The 22,603-nt window shown below is 46.3% G+C and overlaps 3 protein-coding genes across 4 annotated transcripts; 2 read left to right on the plus strand and 1 right to left on the minus strand.

The window, feature by feature from the left end:
* Positions 1 to 98: 98 nt before the first annotated feature.
* Positions 99 to 7,422, minus strand: LOC121590501 (uncharacterized protein CG7065-like). Of its 2 annotated transcripts, XM_041910244.1 has the most exons (5): positions 7,322 to 7,422; positions 5,245 to 5,392; positions 4,658 to 5,059; positions 3,989 to 4,250; positions 99 to 3,916 (listed from the first exon to the last, which is right to left on the minus strand). In XM_041910244.1, the coding sequence occupies exons 3-5, from the start codon at positions 4,715 to 4,717 to the stop codon at positions 270 to 272; spliced, it is 3,969 nt and encodes a 1,322-aa protein (XP_041766178.1). In that variant the 5' UTR covers positions 4,718 to 5,059; positions 5,245 to 5,392; positions 7,322 to 7,422; the 3' UTR covers positions 99 to 269. The 2 variants fall into 2 exon arrangements, with proteins under 2 accessions (XP_041766178.1, XP_041766179.1); XM_041910245.1 differs by lacking the exon at positions 5,245 to 5,392 and having other exon boundaries at positions 7,322 to 7,405.
* Positions 7,423 to 7,653: 231 nt separating this feature from the next.
* LOC121590502 (protein suppressor of white apricot) lies at positions 7,654 to 12,534 on the plus strand. Its single transcript, XM_041910246.1, has 3 exons — positions 7,654 to 8,429; positions 9,623 to 9,795; positions 9,864 to 12,534. The coding sequence occupies exons 1-3, from the start codon at positions 7,966 to 7,968 to the stop codon at positions 12,389 to 12,391; spliced, it is 3,165 nt and encodes a 1,054-aa protein (XP_041766180.1). The 5' UTR covers positions 7,654 to 7,965; the 3' UTR covers positions 12,392 to 12,534.
* A 2,589-nt stretch (positions 12,535 to 15,123) lies between these two features.
* LOC121590504 (inositol oxygenase) lies at positions 15,124 to 17,513 on the plus strand. Its single transcript, XM_041910248.1, has 5 exons — positions 15,124 to 15,409; positions 15,528 to 15,699; positions 16,347 to 16,692; positions 16,767 to 16,997; positions 17,088 to 17,513. The coding sequence occupies exons 1-5, from the start codon at positions 15,176 to 15,178 to the stop codon at positions 17,194 to 17,196; spliced, it is 1,092 nt and encodes a 363-aa protein (XP_041766182.1). The 5' UTR covers positions 15,124 to 15,175; the 3' UTR covers positions 17,197 to 17,513.
* The last annotated feature ends 5,090 nt before the right edge of the window (positions 17,514 to 22,603 follow it).

Here is a 22,603-nt window from a genome sequence, read left to right on the forward strand (position 1 = left end):
ATCGGAGCTATCCGGAATCGATTCCAACGAAAACTACGTTTTTCATCATCAATAATACGCTTTGCATTATTTCCTTAAACAAAACAGAAACATTTCCGTTATTCTAAAACATCGATCGCACAGTTCATTTATTTATGGTGATTCATTCATTTTGTTTTATACATCAATATCTGTTTCCCATCGACACTGAGTTTAGTTCACATATGCGTAATACCGAAACTTTACTTATTCACTCTCATGCTCTGTCCTATATAAATCTGCCAACTAGTCTAATAGTATCCGTAGTTACCGTAACCGCCAAACTGTTGCATCTGCTGCGGGCCGGGACCATTCGCACCGAACATCTGTTGGCCCTGGTACATGTACGGATTGCCAAATTGCTGTTGCATCTGCCCTTGCGGCCCGGACATTTGTCCCATCGGCATCTGTCCCTGCTGTCCACCAAAAGGCATGCCCATTCCCATGGATTGACCATGCTGCTGCTGTTGCTGAGGGAAGCCCGGATACATTGAGGAGGCATTCGGCGTGGCCGATGTTATCTTGCCGGGAATTGTTTTACCGACAGCACTTTCCCCACCTCCACCACCACCACCAGCTGTCCCGCCAATCGTCGTGATCGGATTCGCGTAGCTATTGCTGCCGGCGGCACTGCTCGCTCCCGCTGTACTATGGCTGTTAGCGTCGGACACGGATTTCTGTAGCGATTCCATCAAGTTGGCAATCAAATTCTGCGTGTCGGACAGAGAAATTCCTGCAGAGCTGTTGCCCCCACCACTACCCGTATCGTTGTTGCCGCTCGTTCGGTGCGAATGGTTCGAACTCGTGTCGTACGCATCGGCCGGCATTTTCGAGCCCGAAAGCAGCGGTACGTTCGACACGTTCTTGGATGCAGCTCGCAAAATATCATCGTACGAATAGTCGTCCTCGTCTTCCGAATCCATAATCATCGGGTTCCCTTTTTGCTGTTGAGGCTTTTGCTGATGCTGTTGCTGCTGTTGATGTTGATGCATGTCTTTCTGTCGCTGTTGTTGCTGCTGTTGCGCGCGTTGCGCTGGTACTGTTGGCCGTTTTGACCCACTGTTGCTAGACGCTGGGTTCGGTACCGGTTTACGACCTCCCATCGACGGTCCTGGCGATGGTTGGAACATATCAAATGTGGAGTTGTCGTCTTGCTCCAAATAATTACGCTCGTCTTCATCGGACATGCGGCTAGCAGCATCCCGCCGTGCACCATTACCGCCATCGTTACCACCTGCCTTGGGATTGCTCCATGAGTCAAAGTTCACATAACGGCGCAATCGCTCGACACGTTCCGGCTCGGTGCGTTCCAGCTTGCGCAGATAGGAGATGAGATGCATCTGCTCATCATTCGAAAGCTCCTTGAAGCTCTGCAGCAGCGTCTGCAGATCGGAGTCGGTTAGATTCTCCAAAATGCTCGACGACGGCTCGTCTTCATCGTTGTCCGCCATGCTGCCGAAGTTACCGGAACGCACCGGAACATCCATCTTTTTGTCGTTCCAGCGTGCCGCACCGCCAGCCGAGCCAGCCGCTTCCGGGCGCAAACGTTCCGGCAGCTTCGACGGTCCAGCGGCCTGCGCAGCTACCGGGGCGGGTACGATCTCCTTCGGTGCTACCGGCACGGCAGAGGGCGGCAGTGTGGCCATGTACGCTTTCGCCGTAACGAGCGAGTTCTTCTCCCGAGACATCTGGGCCATGGTGACGTACACGTTGATCAGCTGTTCCAGCTCTTCGGTGGTAAAGTCGGTCTTTCCCTGCGCAACAAGCGATTTGGCAAGCTGCTCGGCGACGGCAATCTTGTCAATGCTGGCCCCAGCGGCCGATGCGCTGATGGTGGTAGCCGCGGCAGTAGGAACAGCACTCGGGACAGCCGCTTCGCTCACCGCCACCGAATCGCGGGACAGCTCCTCCTCCGGTGGCTTAACAGGCTCGCGTTTCGATGCCTCGTGCAGCAGCCGGGCAATGTTACGCACCGCCTTCTTGATCGGGACCATTCGGTTTGCATCGATCGTTTCCGCCATCATGTGGCCTTTCAGCTTTTCCTTCACCGTCTCCAGAAACATGCAGTTGTCCTCGTTCAGCAGCAAATCGTCGGCCGAGTTCGCCTTCACCTTTTCCAGCGCGAGCGCCTTGGCCAGCAAATCGTTCACCTTGGGCCCCAGACTGCCCAGGTACTCCTCGAACGCGGTCAACAGCCGACAGACCGCGACAAAGTTGAGCGGTGTCGAGCTGTCCGCATCGAACTCCGTACGCACGAACACCTTCTTGTTGGGGCCGTAGTAATTCTTCGCCCACTCGTCGTAATCCACCCGTTCCGGCACCGGTCCACCTCGATGCTTGCCAACGGGCCATTCGCCGCGGTAGTCCATCGGTGGGGCACGCTGCGAGCGACTTCGCGAGTAGCCGCCTTCGTACCCGTTATCGTCGCTGATGGGACTGCGGGACCGGTGGGAACGGGAGGTGGACCGTTTCCTTCCCGAATCGGACCACTCACCGCGGCGCGATGAGCGCGGTGACGACCGGTTCTTGGACCGCATCGGCTGTCCGCCCTTATAGTCATCCTCCTCCTCGTCCGAGTTCACATCGATCAGAATCGGGGCCGCGGCCGTGCCCGCTTTGCGTTCGCTCGACCGGGCCCGCTTGCCCGCCTGGGGGACCCGCAACGCGTACTGCTCCCGCAGCTCGCCCGTCCGTTCTTCGTCCTCCGCCGGTAGGTTCATCTTGGTGCGGATCTCTTCCTTCTTTCGCGCGACCTCCTCGTCGTGCAGCTCCTTCATGCGCTTCGTCCAAAACTCGATCCATTCCGGCTTGAAGTTGTGCTTGGCTGGGTCCTTCTTTTCTGCCTGCAGCTCCTTGTACCGCCGGTTCCAGAACTTTTTCCACTCCTCCGAATACAGCGGATGCTTTTCCGGGTTCTTTTCGTGATCCTTCAGCTGCTTCTCCAGCTTTTCCACCGCTATATCGACCGTACAGCGATACTTCTCCCACTTGTATCGCTCGTGTGCAATGGCGGCCGATTGTATCGACAGCTCTCGGGGGGTTGGCAGCATCTGCTTCGCCGACGAATTTGCCGGCTGTGCTGCCCTTTGCTGCCGCTGGTAGGACAAGTCGCCACGGCCACCACCACCACTCAGTCTATTGCCCTGCCCATTGAGCGGGCTTCGCTTTCGCGTTCGTCCGCGATTCTCATCGTCACCGCTGGACGAGATCGTTAGCATCGAGTTAGCACTGCTGACGCTCGAAATGGAATCCAAACTGCTACGACGCTCGTTACGCATGCGGTAGCGTTTCGGTGCACCCTGAACCTGCCCACCGCCACAGTCCTCGGCGGTGACCAAATCTTGCAGCACCTTCGCGTCGATCACCTCGACAAACTTAGGTCCCGTGCGCTCGTCGAAGTGAGTGCCGAACGAAATCTGCTGGCCAAACTTCACCCGGTTACGCTCGAACTCGGCCGCCTCGTACACCTGCGGCGTCAACCGGCCGTGATGGTCCTCGATCGCTTCGCACACCGTTTGCACCACGCGGAAAAACACCTGGCCGCCGTTCTCCTGATTGTTGTTGCGGTACGGGGACAGCATCTTGCGCACGGTCGGGTAGTGCTTTTCGAGAAACTTGAACCGATGCCCCATCCCGATCATGTGCGTCGTAATGCCGCTCTCATTGTTGTTGTGCAGATTGCACAGCACGCAGCTGTAGACGGGATCGGCACCGTTCGCCGAATCGATCAGCTCCACGATGTATTCCAGCCCGACCAATGGACCATCGCGATAGCCGTCAAGCACGTTTTGCAACCGAGCCTGCGGTTTCATCGAGGATGGGGAGGCAGAATCATTTTCCTGACCGCCACCACCACCGCTTCCGGTGGAAGTGTTGTTCTCGTTCGATCCGGAAGTTCCTAAAAAAAAGAAGGTAAACCGTACTTGCATTACGTTCATACAACCATCTAGAGTTAATGTCTTTCGTTTACCTTTCGTCGGTTTCGCCACCAGCGAAGCACGGTACTGCTCTGCATCGAACACGGTCACGTTCAATCGGGCCTGATGCTTGCGGCCGGCGATATGAATTTGCAGCATGCGCTCGCCGTACAGACAGGCCACGCCGCAGATATGGCACATGTACCCGAACAGCAGATCTTTGTTGCGCGGCGTGCGGCTGAACACGCACGCTTCTGTGCCATCGGACAGCCTAACCTTTGTATCGAGTACATGCTCCTCAAATTCTATCTCCGTCTGTGGGTTGAAGGGAGGAAGAAACAGAGAAAAAAAGGAAGAAGAAATATAATTAAAACCGCGATATAAATAAGAGCTGTGTTTTATAGTTCCAAAATTGGACTTCACGGTCGGTATTGTTCATTGGCACTTTTACACTTTTTACATTCTCTCATTGCGTTCATGTCACAATCGAACCACTTTTATCACACACTTCCACAGCACTTGTTTTATATCACTTCAGCACGTCTCACATCCAGCACAAATGCGTCAGCAGCAACACGTGTAAAGCTGCTAGTTGTAGACCCAATTCACAGCACACATTTACGCTTGCACATCCAGCACAGCTTCCAGGAGTCTGGAATAAAGGCTGTAGAACCCAGGCCGCCTAACACAGGGGAAGTAATTATGTTACATTCGGTACTTACCTTTGATCTCGCCACATTGTCACCGGGCTTAATTGCATCATTTGCTTCTTCAAGATCCATTCTCTCGATTTGGCACCTCGAGAACAATCGAGGTGGGGTGTGTGTGGTCTACCACTAGTAGCGAAAGAAGGCGGTTCTGTGGTTTCGTGCGGAAACTTTTACAAATGCCGGATGACGAACCCTCACGCTATTGAGTACAAGTTCGGGCGATATCTTTAACAATATTTGCTCCCCTCCTTTCGGCCTTACGGGTAATTGTTTTATTAACCGTTACAAGCTAAATACTATTTTTCAGTGTCGGTCAGATTTAATACGTTGCTTTGCGATCGATCTAGGAATAGAAATTGATACTTTCGGACACACCAAAACACTTCGCTTACACACACTTGCACACTTTGATCACTGTTTTCACACAGTAGTAGTAAAAGAAGAGTTAGAAAAGGAAATGGTGCCGTTTCGAAGGACACGTGTTGCTGCTACTTCCCTGCACTCCCGAGGTGATTCTGTTTGCTTTCTCACAGACTCGTCTTAAAGGGAGCCAAAGGGAAAGTAATTAAAACGCCTCGCAATAGATAAATTTCAAAAACCTTGCTGATGTATGTTGCCCAACAGCGCAGTTTTCTTTCTTTCTTCCCATATAGGACAATTAACCGCGGAACGCTATCTTGTTCGTTCTTCTACTAACGCACGTTTCAGTTAAGATACACGCGCGCGTACGCTTTTTTGTGACAAAATCTGAAAGGAACAAATGAAAGAAGAGGATGCAATTAATAGATTTCATTCTGCCCCGCCGGTACAATCGATGCCTGATCCCACTTGGGTTCTAAGGTGAACGATGCAAAGCTGACAGTTTTTACTATGTTTTACCTGTAAATGTCGTGTGTAAGTAATGATTGGCCTAAGTTTTACTTACCTTTACATTGTATTTGTACTATGGTAATATTTCAAAAATTCTCAGTGGGATATTTTGCAATATTTGTGGACCTGACAAGCGATCACTGACTATCATCACGAACAAGATTAACAACGTGTATCGATGTTTGCACACCAAACTTTTGATAATCATAATAAATTACACGACGCATCAATCTTTTTAACCGATTGATCGTACAAGAAACATTTAATTTGACAAACTAACAATGCAATTAAACGCGATATGCAGTATAAGCGGAAGATTATTGGACAGGTCAAACGACGTGTGATAACGTTCTCGGGATCTCGGACTGTTCGTATTCGGACTCGATGTTGTGAGTGTCGGGGGCGGTCCCGTGGTACAGTCGTCAACTCGAGAGACCTAGAATGGACCGCCCCCCGTAGCAAGGACTGAATATTCGGTTGCGTGGTACTGAATAAAGTCTCGAATGTCTACATAGGCCGGCATGTCCGCGGAGGACGTTTACGCTTAATAGAAGAAGTTGTGAGTGTTGCGGGTCATAGGCATGAGTGGTTTGATGCGTTTACCCTTGACAGAGATAGCAAGAGGATAGTTTTTCCACAGTATGTGGCCACGCTAACACAGTACACGAGTTTTGCAAATGTTTGTTGAAGCAAATTGCTCTGAAGAGATATATTGTTTGTTAAAATAAAAAAAAATTTGAGTTGCTCTAATAATTGCTCGTTAAAAATAAACTAACGAAGAAAACTCCTCTGAATTGAGAAAACTAAAAGCAAGCTAATATGAAGGTGTGCCATCAACCGTTTTCTTCTAAATCACGCCATCGTATATATTTTTTGATGAAATAATAGCTACGACACCTGTGTTTAGGGTTTTATTTTCAAAAACGTGACTAGCAAATTTTATCAATTTAGTAAAAGCCGAGTAAAAATTGATTAACCGTATCATGAATTCAACAAGATATTTTAGATGTATTTTGAATTTGAGAAAACGTGAAAATGGGTTAAATTAAGTTAGGCTCATGGCTTCGTAACGCGGTACTCGGGAATACTGTAGTTGTAATTTGCTACAAAATGTACTTTTCTTTATATTTACATTCAACTGACTTTTTGAAAGAGCGGTCCTTCTCCAGGTTGGAAATAGCAACTATCGTAAAGGTCTGCAGCTTATCACGGTATCGCTCTTCGTCGGCTGTGAAGTTTGCGATCGATATGCATGGGCTCCAGGGCAAGGAGTTTTCGAAAGGATCGCTGAACTGGTTTCATGTGCGATTATTTAAAACCGGACTTTTTCTTCATTTTGTTCTTCTTTGACATAGGAACCGTAATTGGTCTTTTTGTGTGTCTCCCCATCGCAGGACCATTTAATGATGGACTTACCCTTTCTCTCTTTCAGTTTTTTCTGTGGTTTTGCCCATAGCAGGGTAGTTAGTCCTGCGCATGGGGGGATGGGACCCCGGATGGGAAAGAATAGATCCATTTGCTGCCTTGTAGGTGTAAGCACGTCGATGCTTAAACCGGGCGTGATGATAAATGCACAGGATATTGATCTAATCTCCAAACCATTCACGAAGCCTCTAGCGGCTGTGTAGGCTTGCGGCACTGTCCGCCATTGCTTCACTGTGATGACGCTCGGAGGATTGTGGTTGTAGTCGCATCAACTAAACAGTACCACAGCGATTGTACGAACTTGTTTGATTCGCTCAATAAACAAACCATCACGTACCTAGGTAGGGATTTTATTATTGCAGCGTTTTATTATAAGCTTACCTTTTATTTTATTGAGAATTTTCCGTGTTTTCCTCAGCGATTACAGCAAACCATCGGCAACCATTTTTTCACAGTGTGTGACGTTCATTTGACAGCTGCTTTGTCCCGGTTATTTGAACCGGTTCAATACATCGCAACGGGCTTCTTTGTTGTGTTTCTAAATCTTTTTGAGCTGTACATTTTTCATTCTTTTGGTGTTAATTAGACGAAGAAAATTTTAACTTTTTCCTGATGTTTGCTTAAATTTTAATTTTATAAAACAAATAAACAACAATCACCGTACCGGTAAAATGGTATTGTCAAACTAACAAGCCGCGTCAAACGAGCTGATCTTGACAAAAAGAAAACATTGATTGTCAAAAATTTTCTACCATTGCGTCTATTGTTTTGCTGCGCGCCCGATTGGAAAGCAGCTTGTTTACAAAAGATTTAGCAAACCCGAAATAAAGTGCTTCGCCGTGTTCTCAAGGGCCAATGCATGGACGCGCGTACCCGAATGTATCGCGTCCTTCCACAATCGATTGTACAGAACTGAACTGTAGCTCGTGCGAAGCGTTGTTGTGTAAGCAAACGGGCGGGAGGAGCAAATCGGGACCGCGAATGGTGTGGTGGCAAAGGCGAAACACACAGTCGTGCGTGTCACTATGAGCGAACGGTGGAACATTGCTAACAGTGCGTTGCGAGGTGGCTTGGGCATTAACGGCATGGGCAGTGGAAGCAATGCGGGCGGCAGCAACGGCGTTGGCAATGGTGTTGGCAATAGCTTAGGGCATCACCCTGGCGTGGGAGTGACGGCGGCAGCAGATGGCGGCGGTGGCAGCATTGGTGGTGCAGGAGTTGGAATCAAAGTGGGCATACACGGTGCGGGAGGTAGCGGCACCATCACCACCTCCACTACCACCACGTTCAGTGCGGCGAACGGAGAGTCGGGAATACTGCGCCGCACCGGGCATTATCACCACCACGGCGGCACACCGGACAACTTTGACGATCTGCTAGTGTTCGGGTACTCGTGCAAAGTCTTCCGCGACGACGAGCGAGCACGCTTCATCGATCAGGGCCGGCATCTGATACCGTGGATGGGCGACAATCAGTTGAAGATAGACAGGTTAATAGCTCCTTTATGTACCTTCTATACCATTTTATTTCTGCTCAACCAAAACACATGCAATATCAGAAACAAAACGTTTGTACCGATCAAGCCTAAGCCAAGCAGCGCAGCATCGTCCGGCCACAGCGGCAGCGTCGTCCAGATCGCATCAATCGACGCACCACACCGACTGGGACGGTATTACGTGAAGAGTCTCGCCTGATGGATGACAGTAACCCCCCCGCTGGAGGAGATCCAATCAAACTATTCAGTGTGATCGCACAGCATCTGCTGTAGCAATGGGGAGGATCGTTCGGTCGCAATACACAGCATGATCCTCCTCATCTTGCAGTTTACTACGATGAGATCATTTGAACGTTTCATGTTGTGTGCTACGATCTCTGTCATGGGCAAATGTGCGGACAGTAGTGGACTTACGAGCTGTTCGAGCCACCTCCCCGCAAATCGATTTTGCTGAAGCCGAATGCCTCGATAGAAGCAAACACGAAAAGAAAAACCGTACGTTATACTATTCAATTTTAGGTCACAAAATAATCAAAACCAATTCCATCCCAACAAGTAGTCGATCGGCGGCAGTGGTATGTATAAAACAAGTGGTAATTGAAACATCTTCAAATGTTTGATTTAATTGTCTACATTTTTTTCTCTATTCTTCTTGTGTTGTAAGCAAAGCAAACCCAAAAAAACTGCAAAAAATACAAATCTCTCTGCCATCACGAACTGTCGAAGATGAATGCAACACGGGTGGGACAGTACGGAAAGGGAACAAACCACCAACCCCTAGTTTTCAATGAGGGAAAATTCATGGATCGATTCGTACATACGTTTCATGTTGCATGAATCTCCCCATATTTGGAACCTATCCATCATAAGGGTGGTAGAATCCGGGTTTCTGTTTCTTAATTTCCGCGTCCATTACACGAAACCCTTTCTCGTCTGTCTCTAACAAACATGTTTGCATAGTCTTGCAGCGACGTTCATTGAGATACGCAGCAAAAGAATCTAACCAAAGAACCTCCCCGAAAATGACATCAAATAAACGTATCATACACGTGCCTGCAAGCGCGTGACCATCGAATTGGGAAGATGGATGCTGATTTTTGTTTTTCTGTTCTTTGCTTTTTTCTCTTTCCTATCTCTTTCTCTGGCTTCCGCTGCATTCCGGGTTGGACATTCCCTTTCGTATGCAGATATGATGCGCGTGGTGCGTTACACGACCTTTCACCGTACGAACCACCGCCCGGTGGGTATCAGAATCGTTTGGAGGGCCTGACTGCCGCCGAGCAGAAAGCAGAACAGCTCTGTGAAGAGGAACGATACTACAGCCTGTACAATAATGAGGTGGAAGAGGAAATGTATCAAGGTAGGAGGTAACGCAGGCTATAGTTTTGCGATCCATTTGTAATCTAACATGCATTTATCTTTCCACAGAAGAGGCCCGCAAACGGGAGACGATGTTGGGCAATCAGGTTCCGTTCAACTATGACGCTCCCGCACCGCAGGAAGGGGCCACAGTGGCGACGGTTGAAGAACGCACCGGAACCAGTGCCGACGAGCACGATGACGATCCGTACCAAGTGCCGAAAGGGTTCGAAATCCCGCCGGACATTCCGCTGCCCGAGACAATGAAAGAGCACGCCATCATTGAGAAGACGGCCAAGTTCATTGCCTCCCAGGACGCGCAGATGGAGATACTGCTGAAAACGAAACAGGCCAACAATCCGTTGTTTGATTTTCTTAACCAAAACGGTCGTTTGTTCCGCTACTATCGCCATGTGCTGCTGGCTTTCCGAACCAACCAATATCCGATCGCAACCGACCAGCAGGCGGTGGAGCAGAATGGAAACGAGAATGGCACCGATGTAGAGCAGCAGAACAGTGAAGCAGCTGCACAACTCCTCAACCGACCAAAAGTAATTGTGCCAGCAATCAAGTACAAACCATCAGTCGATTGTGCCTATACGCAACTGATTAGCAAGATAACGGGTGCCCCCATACCGACGATGGTTGCGGAAGAGGCGGGCAGTACAACGGACGTTGCTTCGGCAGGAGCCCAACCACTCACCGCACTCAACACCGAAGTCGATTACTATACGGAGGGTTCCACGCCATCCGTAGAGATCAAGAAAGTATCAACCGGTTTGGCCGGATTGGTGCAGTACGATTCGGATAGTGGAGACAGCGAGGAGGATGGAACCAACGAAAAAGAGCCGGTAGTACAGCACCAGCCGGGTAAGCGCGAAAGTCCCAAAAAGGTGAAGGAACTTCCGCCATTCAAGGGTGTTGTGCCTGCGGTAACAATTCAGCACGTTATCGATCGGACGGCGATTTACGTGGCCAAGAATGGGTACAGTTTTGAGGAGGCACTGCGGGCCAAGAACGATGCACGCTTTGTGTTTCTGAATCAGGCCCACGAATACTATCCGTACTATGCGTACCGAGTGCGCCAACGGATGAATGCCGGCGAGGCTGGCCTAGGGCTACTGCAGCCTCCAAGTCCCCCACCGGCCAAGGTGCGCATGGAGACGGAAAATGGTATAGTGGTAGAAACGACACCGAGCCTAGGGATCAAGGCAGTTCACACGGCTGCACCGAAGGCGATTGCCGCACCGGTCACAAATATCCAGCACCAGAAGCTGGGGGCGCCGGTTAGTTTTTCACTCGTTTCACGCAAATCAAAGGAGGACGGAGGAGCAGTCAAAACGATGCCTGGGCTGGGAAGCGACGAGGAAGAGGATGGTGACAAGGAGACAAAGCAACAGGATATAAAACATCAGGAGACAAATAGCATTGTACAATCAACAGAAGCGGGTGACAATGTAGGGAAGGAATTAACCGCCGACGACGGTCACGAGAGGAAGGATATCGCCAAATCTCCGAACGCTTTGAAGCAAGAACTCGAAAACGATTTGTTAGTGGATGGAGCAGATGTGCTAGAGGAAGCTGTAGTAGCTTCTTCGGCAATCGAACGCCTGGAACGGGAACCGGCGGTAGCGAAGGAAAAGCAGGCAGAACGCAAAAAACGTGCCAACATGTTCCTGAATCTAATCAAGGCCGTTGGAACGGAAAAGAAGGTCGAGCGGCCTTACCGAGAACCAACCGACAATGGTGCTTCGGACGAAAAGCTTTCTCCAATAGAATCCTCCACAAAAGAGCTACCGGCCAGTGATGCAGAGGAAGGATCAATCCATTCCGTTCGCTCGACCACCCCATCGCCGAAGCAAACGGCTCCGAAAACACCGACCATAAACTCCAATCTACCCACGACGGTGATCGATGACGACGATGACGATGATGTGGTGCTCGTCAGTGAAACACTGCCCAAGCCACGGTCCCGATCCCGTAACCGAGGCCATTCCGTATCTGATCCAGAACGTTCCAGCAACGGTACCGATCGGCACACGAAGAAGAAAAAATCCAAAAGCCGGCACCGTTCATCGAGGTCTAAGAAGAAATCGAAAAAGAAATCTCGCTCCCGATCACAATCCCGATCGGGGTCGGAACGATCCAGCTCACGGTACTCGCGGGGCCGGAAAAGTACCCGTAGTAAAACCCGTCGCGATCGCACGAGATCACGCAGCCACGGTAGCAACGGAAGCAACAGCACCAGTGACGACACTCGTGTCGATCGTGCCAAGCGAACGAAAAAATCTAAACGTGCTACCCGTACTCGCTCGATATCACGATTGCGCTCACGGTCCCGTTCGCCTCACAGGCGCTCCTCCCGATCGCGATCACGCTCCAAAAGCAAACGATCGCGAAAACGGAAAGCATCGGTTGAGAGAAACCAGCAACGGAGGCGTCGTTCGCGCAGCCGGTCCAGGCGGAACAGCGATAGCGATGGGGAATATCACGCCCGACACCGGGGCCAGCCAAGGAGGACGGATGCCGGTGTCGGCCGTAGCTACGAGTACGATGAACGGTATCCACCGGCAAGGGCACGATACTGGGAATGCTAGGATTAACGCGGGGATTGCAGTGACACTGTCCTCTCGAATAGGCAAATGGGTGGAATTGACTCAAAACGATTTAGTGTGTAAGATAAGAAAATAAAGTTGGGCTACCGATGGTCAACGATCAATACAATAATCTTTTTTTATTTCCTAGCTCTCTGAATCCCTAGAATATATTCAAGATAAAACACGTGTTCGAATATTTTCTCGAGATTTTGAACCCATTGTTAAGGATGTTTGACCGTTTTCCAGTGTTTGATATACTAATCGGTTCTTCGGGTTATTATTTCTAGCCAATAAACCGTTGACTTAATTCTAAAATTTTCGGGAACGATCAAAAGATCTTACGAAACGCAAAATTATGGTAATTCATTTTATTTCATTACTATGATTTCTGAAATGTTTGACAACCCTGTTCGTTGAACGTTGACCAAGTCAAACGGAAAACGTTGTAAAATATAATTTTTTTGTAACAAATCTAAAGAATTTTTAGAAAATCATGTTCCGCCCTACCACTTACAGTATTCATTCTCACAGCATTAAGCCGCACATCATTTCCACGGTGGCTGTTCTATCAATAATGTTGCCTGATAAAGAATGGATTTGCTGCCTCTCGACCCTTCTTCTGACCACCGGAACGAAGCAACCAGAGAGAGCGATAGTAGTACCAGCGCGCATTCGCGAGACCAATCAGACCTCCCATTCTACCGACCGACCAACGGACTTTTCTGCGGCCATTGATAACGTTTGGCATCGTGTAATTGTTTCGTAATTGCCATCATTATAATTATAAGCTTGTGCGATTTTTATGGCATCACCATTAGCAGCCGCATTTCGTAGCTAGTTCAGGAGAAAGAAAGAAAGAGTCAGTGGAAAAACGGCAAACTCATTGCTAGATCAGCGCTACACTTTCCTTGACCTTCGATAGCGCTAACGACGCGGAAGATTGTAACTGCAGACTTTGGCTTCTCTTTTTTTTTTGGTGGGGGTTTGGTGTTTTGTAATAGACTCCGCCGTCATCGTACAGTTGTGAAATTATTCTACCCGTTATAGAATGTAACAAAAAAAGTGAATGATCTTACACCCCAGAAATAGAGACGATAAGGCAATCAACGAACCATATGCCCTTTTTTTCGGAGCATTTGTTTCAAGATGCTCCCAACGCGCCCTGCTTAGTCACATGTGTCTGCGGGTCACGAGACGTGTTATCACACACCAGTGACAGTGATTTGTGTTAAAGAGCGTCACGGGAGATCACTGAACACCCGTGATCCCTGTTACGTCCGTGCTTGAGCTGAATTTGTTGTTTCCAGTCCCAATTGGCTGGCTAATTACAACTGCCTTAGGTGTTGTTTCATGATTTCATGATTTTATCTAAATTTTTAATATGATATGAACATGTTGAAGATATATACGAAGATCTACAGGGGCATACTAAACAGAAATAATACAATACTTACAGAAAAAAGGCGAAAGTGACTCTACGGCTTAAACACTTCTGAAAAACTAATTCAAATTCAAGTTTTGATTCACGAACTAATTCAATTTGCAAGCTTTTGAGATGGACGATGCAGTTCTTTGAAGTGATCGTGAATGAATGGAGATGCTTGATATCACAATGAATGTGATCTTGCTTTCGGTTCTATTATTCATGTTTAAATAAGAATATACGTAACCAAAACACTGTATCAATATGTTCAAGGTGTATGTCGTTCATCCGCTCTGGCCGCTGGATGGATGCTTTTTACTTATTGGCTATTATTCCGGTAATCATCGTTGCTATTTCTCCGGTAGTGGCCGGTAAACCGTTCACAACAGTTGCGATTGTATCCGTTCATAAACGTACTATTGGTATTATTAAATTCGCTCATTTTCATTCATTGAATTTTTGCTTGATTCTTCAGAAAAAAAATCTATAAGGCACTACACTAACACTTAAACACCCCAAATACTCGAAGTGTACAACTGTGTCGACTACTGCTCCTCCTTTACACGATCTATTATTTGACAACATCACAGGGTGCCACAATCAAGCTTGACGATAAAACAATCGCAAGCCGCACGAAATTGAATCTAGCTTGATCCGGATTTCCTGCATATGATATATTTATAGAGTGACACCGAATTTGCATCCCCCTTCATGCATTCACGTGCCGTTTGAGTTTTTTTTTTGCGTCGTTTCGTCGTCCTCGGCTATCACTCCAATTGGCTACACTATCTTCCGCACAAACACCGAAACGCATCTTACTGTATTACAGTGTTTAACGAAGATCTAGGTCATAAATTTTAAAGAATTTCTAGAATATCTTCCCCCATATAGGGGAATTAAAAATAGGAGTAGTAAAAGCGATTGATTGAATTATCATTCCGTCATTACCGCCGTGCCTATTATCTTGCAAGATACTACCCGATAGGAGCAGATAACGAAACATACAAACAATAAGGATCGAAAACATAAAAAATACCCACCAACCTAGCTACTAATCAGACAATTCAAATCCCAATACCCGATTAAGCTTATCATCGCGGTATCACCATCGCCGCCACACCCCGGGCTTGGAAGGGAAGAACGCTGCTGTTGCTGCTGCTGGTTAGAGGGATCATCTTGCTTGTTTTTTTGTTATTCTTTTGTACCCCCCCTCGTTCGCCACATACGTAGACATCGTGGCCAGACTAAACTTGGGGTTGCAGTAAAGTGATTGAGATTTCTTTGCCATTAAAATGTCCATGGTGGTGAGTGGAAGCAGCAAGGGTGTGTGTATGTAACATGGGTGTATATAAAACGGCGAGATGCCTCGTGCCAGGATCAAACGGTTGCCTGCTGCCATTCGAATCGGACAACCGACTGCATCAGCTAGTGGCAATAGTAGTTTACAGCTTTTAGGAAGTTTTCTTGTGCTTTGTGAAGTGAAACAAGGTGTGAAAAAGCGTGCTTGTGTGTTGTGGCGTCGCCTATACGATCATATTGTGTCAAGAAATAATATTTACTACAAATCTTCCATAATGAGAATCATCATTGAAGAGGTATAAAATAATTTTGTTCGTTGGACGATAAGAGTGCAAATCATTGATAACAGAGCTTAAAATCTGAAGCAAACTTTAAATAACGGTCACCTTTCCGGCCCTTTTTGACCCATTCCAGCACCCGAACGTGCTGGATGTCTCGGAGCTGCTACGTCCCGAGCCAAAGTTTGTAGACAAGGAAGTGTCCAAGTTCCGGGACTATACGGTCGATGAAACCGATCCGCTGAAGGAGCGTGTCCGGCGCACGTACAAGCTGATGCACACCCATCAAACGGTTGACTTTGTCAAAGGTACGATCTCGTCGATTGCCCACCGCGCAGATAATAATACGGTTTACGCGCGACACCCATCCGGATTAAATTATGACCCCCTTTAGAGGGAGGGGAGAGCCTGGAAGCGTAAACCACGCTCATGATAACGGTTATCGAACTGGAGACAAACAGCGCGCAAATAAAACGACGCAAATAGCGGGGCTAACCTGCCAAAACAGGGTCAAGAGTCGCGTCCGGACCTTGCCACGCGAATATGCGGGACAAAATCAGGCCAGCTAAGTGGCGACCTTAGGTGCTTACGATTTTGCACCACTCCACTCCACAAAAGCAAGGCCCCCGCTGGTGTGATGATTGCGCCTCCGATAAGCGACAATGACTAGATTTGTTTTGATAGTTTTTCGATAACGTTCGAATGACGCTACGCCACAAACAAAAACAAACCGGACGCTAACAGTCGTAGTCACCACTGGCCATGTGCGTGACGCGCCTGTCTTTCTCTCTCTCTCTCTCTTTTGCCACGCGCAAAACCATGTGCAACTGGCCTGCGAGGGAAAGTTTTGCGCGCGCGTAAAACGTGAAGTCGCTCTTGCGTATGAGTACAATACCAGTCTCAAGCATGGTTATTTACTAAACAATGCGTTCTAAACAATTCGCCCTTTCTGTAGGTCGCCATGCCGATTGGCTTAAATTCGATCACTTCAAGGCAACCGTGCGGCAAGCGCTGGAGAGGTTGAACGACCTGGTCGACGAGTCGGATCCGGATCTCGATCTGCCGAATATTGTGCACGCGTTCCAGACGGCCGAACGGGCCCGTGCCGAGTTTCCCGAGCTAGACTGGTTGCATTTGACCGGGCTGATACACGATCTCGGCAAGGTGATGGCATTCTACGGCGAGCCCCAGTGGGCGGTGGTGGGCGATACCTTCCCGGTCGGGTGCGAATGGGGTCCAAGCATTGTGTATCGCGAGGACAGCTTCGTCGACAATCCGGATGGAGCAAACCCGAAGTACAAGTAGGTAAAAGGTGGAAGGAGCCTAGGAATTGTTATCATTGCATAGGCCTAATTGTTTTCATTCCAATCTTCAGCACAAAGAATGGAATGTACGAACCCAACTGCGGGTTGGAGCAACTGACCATGTCATGGGGCCACGACGAGTATCTGTATCGAGTGCTGAAGCACAACGGTAGTACCCTGCCCGAGCAGGCACTACACATGATTCGCTATCATTCGTTCTACCCTTGGCATTCCGGTGGCGACTATCATCATCTGACCAACGAGAAGGACGAGCAAACCAAGCAATGGGTGCTGATGTTCAAGTAAGTTGATAACAGTCAACGCGCTTTGGCGAGACAGAAAGCGAGAGAAAGAGAGAAATGTGTAGTAATGATGTTCGATTTACTTTCTAGCCGGTATGATCTATACACCAAATCAACTACGCTGCCAGATATTGAGGCATTGTGGCCCTACTACCAAAGCTTGATCGATAAGTACTGTCCTGGAGAGTTGGAATTTTAGGCTGGAAGTGTTACTAGAGAGAGTTCGAATCAAATTCTATTGGATTGGAACACACTCACAATCATGCCATTTGTATAGGTATAATTTAGCAACACCGTAACGAGTGGAATACTGTTAAAATCTTATCTATTTACCTCAACAAACACGTGTACCTAAGGTCAAATATGGTAATCTGTTTCCATCATGCAAGTAAACTGTGATGCATTTAACAATGATTCCGATCTTCGTTTCTAAATCTATGAAATTGTTGTTACTATAGGATAACCAACATAGTAAAGTGCCGAGATTTGGAAAAATAAATGACTTTTTTATCTTAACTGCGAAAACCATTCGATTATTAGTTTAAGTTGTTTAGGTAGGTAGCCATTGGTTTGGGTCATAGGCGGATGAAATTGGTTATTGTTGTTTGTATAGTTTAAAGAGGTTTTGGATCGAACGGAGTTCTTTCGATCACTTGATTGTAATTAGCTACAGGTATTGTGGTACCGATAGTGCGGTACAACTATGTTGAAACTGCAAGTTTGTTCTTAACTAGTTCAACCCAGCTCTGATTTTCATCAACTTTCCGTTTCATCGGTATCATCAACGCAAGCAGTTGAATATGCTCTTCCTAGCTGATAAGAGATATCCGACACCTTCCTGATTGCATCTATTATCGTAATTTGAACGTATTTGATCGAAAAATATGTTGAAAAGAAAACGAAAGAAAATGAAATGAATACCACTTACGAAAGGAGCTTCGTGGACTTGCGAATTTTGTATGTTGTAGCCACTGTGGTGATACAATGCACAAGAAGGAAATTCAAGATATTTTTCAGTATTGCCAATATGCAGACTTCCCAGCAGATCATCAAACTAGTGTGCAAGGTTTCTTTCAAGGTCTGTGCAGGAACGAGGACAAGTTTTAGCCAAAATCGGTTTGGCCATCTTATTATTTATTGATTAAAATTGAACGTAAAAGCTCATACCACACGAATACTATTTAACAATGCGGCGCGCGACATGCCGGGTTGATGATGATCATAAATGACATTAAACTCACAGCACATACGAATAAATGGATCAGAGGATCCAAAGCGAGTGTGGCGTTCCTCCATGTCGAGTAGCGATCTAGCACGGAGCATACGGGCCATACATGATGAGCATCGAAAAAAGCGCCGGCGAGTCGATCCGATTTTCAAGAAGTCCCGCGACAAACAGCCTCTGAGCGTTGCATTTCTGTTACTTCAATGTCTCGATGCCAAGCAACGCATAGCACACTCATAGTCCAGTCTAAACGAGCCAGGGGACAAGCAGCTGAAGGCCACCATACAACCAAAGCGTATTCCAGCACTGGCCGCACCAAAGCGCAGTATAGCGTCTTCATGCAGACCGGGTCAGTGATGTCTCGAGCTATATGTTATAGTAAGCCGATCAATTGGTTACCCTTACTGACAACGTGCTCTAGTTGGTCGTGGAAGCTCAACTTTTAGTCAAGGAGCATTCCTAGATCCGTGACACAGCTTTTGCGCTCAATGGTAGATCCATTTGACGCATAGTCATACACTAAGGGGCACTGATTTCTTGCTAATGTAACGACAACACACTTCTCGACGCACAATTCATGACCATTCAAAGAGAGCCATGACTGCCCATATAACCAAGATACCGAAAACGCCACCAATTTCTTGTACTAAAAATCCAGTTCCATCAAACAAAGCTAAAAAACTATCAGTTTGGTGGGTTAAGCCACACGGCCACAGAAGCAGCCACCACTTCAATTTTGTTGAAGTCAGATTTTTATGCACGTGCAATTTATTTGCTCAACATGTTTCACCTGTGTTAAAAATGTTATTTATTTGTGCAAAGGAAGCAATTAAACGTGTGTGTTTAAGTTGGTTTGTTGTAAAACAGTCATGTGTAATATGTGTATATGTGTGTTTGTTTACTTGCGAATGAACTCTTCCATTTCGCTGGTCAGTGCATAGTTTACAGACTAATAATATTGCTGAAGTTGAAGTGCAGTGATGTAAGTGAATGAATTTAATCAACCGAGGAGTTCAAATCCTGTCCAGCACATTGACCTAAGCCAAACCTTGACCAAACTTTTCCTCAAAGCATTTTTGGAAAAGGTGGGTTAAGGGTGGACAAGATAAATACATCGGATCGGAACTGGCAGCTCCGACTGTTCTAAAATTTGGTGGGTTAACGACTGAATCGACCACCACAAACCCACGTGGGTTTGAAGTGGTTTTACAGTGGGTTAAGGACGATTTGGTTATTTGGGTGGAAGGCAGTTAGAGTGGCTTGAAGGCGGAGTTGATCTGACCGGATAGTCAGGTGGCGGCGAATCGCGAGGCAAAAATATTGCAAACAGTGGACTGATTCTTCCCATATAACCAAGATACCGAAAACGTCACCAATTTCTTGTACTAAAAATCCAATTCCATCAAAAAAAGCTAATAAACTATCAGTTTGGTGGGTTAAGCCACATGGCCACAGAAGCAGCCACTTCAATGTTGTTGAAGTCAGGTTTTTAATGCACGGGCAATTTATTTGCTTAACATGTTTTACCTGTGTTAAAATTTTATTTAATTGTGCAAAGGACCCAAATAACCAAATCGTCTTTAACCCACTGTAAAACCACTTCAAACCCACGTGTGTGTTTGTTTACTTGCGAATGAATTTTTCCATTTCGCTGGTCAGTGCATAGTTTATAGACTAATAATATTGCTGAAGTTGAAGAGCAGTGATGTAAGTGAATGAATTTAATCAACCGAGGAGTTATAATCCTGTCCAGCATTTTGACCTAAGCCAACCCTTGACCAAACTTTTCCTCAAAGCATTTTTGGAAAAGGTGGGTTAAGGGGGGGCAAGATAAATATATCGGATCGGAACTAGCAGCTCCGATTGTTCTAAAATTTGGTGGGTTAACGACTGAATCGACCACCACAAACCCACGTGCGTTTGAAGTGGTTTTACAGTGGGTTAAGGACGATTTGGTTATTTGGGTTGCCGTTGCGCCCGTTGTAATTGATGGAGCTAGGATAACCAGAGGATTTCAGACGATTGTTGGCGAAGTTCCATATTACACGAGAATTACCGTGGTAGTGAAAACTGTACACCCTACGTGCTCCAAGTAGCGGAACCTGTTATAGCGCTGAAGTTTTAATAAACGAACACTTTTTAAGTTCCGTCCCAAATAACCAAATCGTCCTTAACCCACTCTAAAACCACTTCAAACCCACGTGGGTTTGTGGTGGTCGATTCAGTCGTTAACCCACCAAATTTTAGAACAGTCGGAGCTGCCAGTTCCGATCCGATGTATTTATCTTGTCCACCCTTAACCCACCTTTTCCAAAAATGCTTTGAGGAAAAGTTTGGTCAAGGTTTGGCTTAGGTCAATGTGCTGGACAGGATTTGAACTCCTCGGTTGATTAAATTTATTCACTAACATCACTGCACTTCAACTTCAGCAATATTATTAGTCTATAAACTATGCACTGACCAGCGAAATGGAAGAGTTCATTCGCAAGTAAACAAACACACATATACACAAATTACAAATGATTGTTTTACAATAAACCAACTTAAACACACACGTTTGATTGCTTCCTTTGCACAATTAAATAACATTATAACACAGGTGAAACATGTTGAGCAAATAAATTGCCCGTGCATAAAAATCTGACTTCCCAAGCGCCACAGATTAAGCTTAAACGACTGAAAAATTGAATATCCATACAAAAAAAATGAAAGCTCCACAGCTTCATTGGTTTGATCTATAGATGGCGTATTAAAACTGATTATTATATTGCTATCCTTTTCTTGCAATGTGTTTCGGCAAGTTTCATCTTATCATGACCTATATAGCCTTCTAACTTTCCGAGCAAAAATCTATATAAATGGTCGTGTGGTCAAATACGTGGGTATCAACACCAACGAACCATTACTCAAATCTCACTTGTTTCAGTACTGGTGGTTTCCATTGGAGTTTAGTATTTAAACAATTGTATCGCCGTTCTAGTTCTAGCGATGCATAACTACAATGTGAAACCATACAACAGTACAGAGGAAATGAGAAAGCTCTCCTCCAAGGGATGAAGCTCAACTGGTTGGGGTATCCCACCAACAGAGAGCGCCACCAGCTTTTTTGCTATTTTTAGAATGAATGAGTCGTTTGCCGTCTGCTAAACGAAGTCTTTCTATATTCCGTTTAGGTAGAGAACTTGAGTCGTTTAGAAGCCGTTTAGTGGTCGTTTAGTGGATTTGTGGCACTTGGGTTCAACAACATTGAAGTGGCTGCTTCTGTGGGATACCCCAACCAGTTGAGCTTCATTCGCTTGGAGGAGAGCTTTCTCATTTCCTCTGTACTGTTGTATGGTTTCGCATTGAAGTTATGCATCGCTAGAACTAGAACGGCGATACGATTGTTTAAATACTAAACTCTAACGGAAACCACCAGTACTGAAGCAAGTGAGATTTGAGTTATGGTCGTTGGTGTTGATGCCCACGTATCTGACCACACGACCATTCATATAGATTTTTGCTCAGAAAGTTATAAGGCTATATAGGTCATGATAAGATGAAACTTGTCGAAACACATTGCAAGAAAAGGATAGCAATATAATGATGAGTTGTAATACGCCATCTATTGATCAAACCAATGAAGCTGTGGAGCTTTCATTTTTTTTCTATGGATATTCAATTTTCCAGTCGTTTAAGCTTAATCTGTGGCGCTTGGGGTTGCACTTGGGTTAGGTCGGAAATAGACTGCATTTCTAAAGAGACAATAAACGCTGCGAGTAATGTTGAATTAACTGGCTAACTGACTTAGGTTCTTGTGGACTATGTCGGCATTGAATGTTGAATTTAAATGATTTTTTTTAGTTCTAAAATACATCAATTTGAGATTCACCCTGTGCTGCATAAGGAGCTGTCACTTCAAGCATCAGGCGTGTCAAACTTTTCACAAGTTGTTTGAAAAAAAGTTCCCAATTACGATACATTATTCATTGAAAACAGGTATAGCCACATCACTATCTTATCTCAATTGATTTTTACACTCTTGCTTGAATATCTAGTGTATGTGTTAGAAAAATTAATTGATTCAACGTCGAAAACAAGTTCTGGCAGTGCTGCCAGAGCCATAGTTGGGACGATGGACTATGGGATATAAATAGATGTTTTTGCCCTCTGCTTTGGAATGAGCATTTAGACCGAATCTTGTTTAACGTCTCCATTTTTGATTGTCCTATACTTTAACTTCTATTATGAAAATAACTCATATCACAATTCTTCCCGAATGTGTTTTCCAGATATTTCATGATTCATAGACATAGTTTATCGTTCTTTGCTTTTATGCCGCTGTATTAGTTGCACTCGTCCCACAGTGCAATCGAATCGGGCTACTGCTTCGTTTGCCCTT

This window comes from Anopheles merus, chromosome 2R (genome assembly GCF_017562075.2).
Source record: "Anopheles merus strain MAF chromosome 2R, AmerM5.1, whole genome shotgun sequence".
Classification (NCBI taxonomy): Eukaryota; Metazoa; Arthropoda; class Insecta; order Diptera; family Culicidae; genus Anopheles; species Anopheles merus.